The sequence below is a fragment of the Cupressus sempervirens genome, chromosome 5 (genome assembly GCF_028749045.1).
Source record: "Cupressus sempervirens isolate cs-2001-9-10 chromosome 5, ASM2874904v1, whole genome shotgun sequence".
NCBI lineage: Eukaryota > Viridiplantae > Streptophyta > Pinopsida > Cupressales > Cupressaceae > Cupressus > Cupressus sempervirens.
Genome location: NC_143122.1, coordinates 537,054,904 through 537,057,732, shown reverse-complemented (window position 1 = coordinate 537,057,732; position 2,829 = coordinate 537,054,904). Strand labels below are relative to the sequence as shown.

The window sequence follows — 2,829 nt, the reverse complement described above, 5'->3', positions numbered from 1 at the left end:
GGTGGTGCTGGTGTTGGCCTTGGGAAGGACTCCTCATCATCCTCATCCTCACTATCACTGTGCTCACTGTCATTGCCCTCAAACTCCTCATTCTCATTGCCCTCCTCCTGAATGTCGTCTAGTCTCACTGCAAAACCACCCTCCTCCATAGCCTCCTTCTCCAACTCATATATTTCATCCTTAGTGAACAGTGAAGGCTGCTCTTGTGCTGTCCAATCGCCAAAAGGATCTATGTCACCCAGATCAAGTGGCTTAGTTGCTGCTGCCATTACCTTTCTTATGTGCAAGTTGAGGTTATAATGCACAAAGACAAGGTCGTTTAGGCGTTTTTGTGCCAACTTGTTCCTCTTCTTTGTGTGAATAGATTCAAACAAGCTCCAATTATGCTCACAACTAGATGAGCTACAAGGCTGACATAAAATGCGAAGAGCAAGCTTTTGTAGATTTGGGACAATGCCACCCCAATTTTGCCACCAAGCATCTGCAAAATAAATATTAAAGAGTTAGAAAGCAAGATGAGGACAAGTTTTTGTAGCTTATTTATCGACTTAACATGCATGTGAGAGACTTGAAATTCCAAATATTGTACCTGGTGTCCGAGTCTGTTTGCCTCTCTTTGCCAAGGTTGAGGAGAATAGTTTGCCTGTTGCATTTTGATACACTTCCATCTTGGCCACAATGAGGTCTCTCACTGCAATGTCGGGTACCATCCTCTGCATGCATTCACTAAAGCCCTCCATGACCTATACATTGGGATCCGCATATGATGGAGAGAAGCGGTAACAAGGGTTGAGGAAATACCCTGCTGCATGAATGGGTTGGTGGAGCTGATTGCTCCATCTTCTATCAATAATATCCCATAAGGGCTGAAATTTTAGGCTCTCACCCCTGTACTTATTTCTTACAGCCTCTTTCGCCCTATCCATGGCCTCATAGAGGGACCCCATTGGGGTTTGTTCCCCATCTACCAAGCGGAAAACTCTAACCAAGGGCTTCACCACCTACAATTGAAAAGTAGAAAACAATTATTAATCAGAGAGTAGGGTTATAAAATAAAAATGAAAGACTTGATTAATAAGTACAAAAAAAAATCAAATTTTGAAGTTTCCAACTCACATCCACAATTTCTGAAGCTCGCTCAAAAAATTGGATGTCAAACACAATGTGTGCAACACTCTCCCCATCGACCTTCTTTGAATAACTTGATTTTAGCCATTTTGGACACACAAACATCTGCCTCGAAGGATTCATATGTTTAAGAACACTTTGCAATGTTAAAAAAATTGTTGCAAATCTTGTGACCGTGGGTCTAACCAACTCCTCGTCTTTGGTGTAGTCTCTCATCAAGCGAAGGACCCAAGGGTGATTGTAGATATATTTTGTTATCGTCCTTGCTTCCTCTACAACCGGTTTCACCCAATCCAATTTCCTTATATCCTCCAAAAGAAAGCCAATAACATGCGCTGCACAAGGAGACCAAAAGAGTGTGTTATGCTTTTCTTGTAAGATCCTACCCGCTGCCACATATGCCGCTGCATTGTCGGTTATGATTTGCACCACATTTTCAGCCCCAACCTCTATCAAAATATTCTCTAGCATTCGAGCCAAAGTCTCAGCCGTCTTTATCTTGTTCGAGGCATCCAAGGATTTAAGAAAGACTACTTGATCCTTGCAAGAAACTAAAAAGTTGATGGTACGGTTTCTTCCATCTGTCCATCCATTTGAAAGTATGGTGCAGCCATATTGTTTCCACTCTAACCTTTGCTCTTCAACCACATCTTTACCCCTGCAAACAACATCTTTCAACAATCTACAAGCATAAGATAAAAAATGAAATTCACTTGAGAAAAATTACTTTCAACAAAACCAAGTAAATTGTAAAATTGTAAAAGTATTAAAGTTTGAAACAAGTGAATTACCTCCCACTCAAGGCTGTAGGAGTAGGTGGTTTGTAGCCCTTTCCTGCTACCGTACAACCAGTCACAAAATTCAGAAAATATGAACTTGCTGCAACATTGAAGGAGAGTTTGTTAAAAAACTAAAAATCAACACATTGAATGTCAAGTTGTGCATGCACATCACGGTTTGATCCAGTACCCTCCAATGATGGTTGTGCTCCAGGTCTGTTTCTATGCACAAAATAACCATCAATAGAAGAGTTTTGTAGTCTACTAGACCTAGCAAATGTGGAAGTTGAGCTCAAGGACCTGCCACGAGTAGGTGTGTTCCGTACGTGGATCCTTGGGCCACGAAAAGAGCCCACTATCCCCTCAATTGCTTCTTCTTCTTCATCAAGGGTGGCTGGGATACCTAGTCACATGACACAACCCACATCATCTCATTATGAATCATGATAAATTGATAATTGTTTTAGCACAAGCATTAGTCGTGATTAGAAAATAATAAATGATTGTTAAAAGGAAACATACCTTGCGATTCGTAAATGGCTGCCCTCATGGCCAATTTTGCCCTTTCCCTTTTTAACTTCTTCTCTTCTTGGGCACTAAGCAAAGCAATCATCTCCCTTTTTATTTTCTTCATAACCGCATCACAAATCCTTGTCACGCTTTTCTATAACAGCAAGGTGGTACTTCAGACGAGATATGCCTCCACGGATTTGTCTTTCACATTTCATGCATATGACACTATTATACTCTGTTCCTTCAAAGGCATATTTCCATGCAAAGTCTCTAGCCCCTTTAGGGCGCATGCCTATGAATCTAGATGGACATGCTACGGGACCACTGTAAGATGCTACAGCTAACCCAGATGTAGAGGAAGCCATATTTGCTGGAAAATCAGAGAAAAAAACAAAAAATGTATTAGCCT

General features: G+C 41.1%; 1 protein-coding gene across 1 annotated transcript; it reads right to left on the bottom strand.

Annotated features, from left to right (window-relative positions):
- Positions 1-743: 743 nt before the first annotated feature.
- LOC149557063 (uncharacterized) lies at positions 744-2,541 on the bottom strand. The gene is made up of 4 exons (XM_089830082.1): positions 2,430-2,541; positions 1,920-2,007; positions 1,117-1,810; positions 744-1,001 (listed from the first exon to the last, which is right to left on the bottom strand). Exons 1-4 carry the CDS (start codon positions 2,539-2,541, stop codon positions 744-746), a joined length of 1,152 nt encoding a protein of 383 aa, XP_089686208.1.
- Positions 2,542-2,829: the final 288 nt, after the last annotated feature.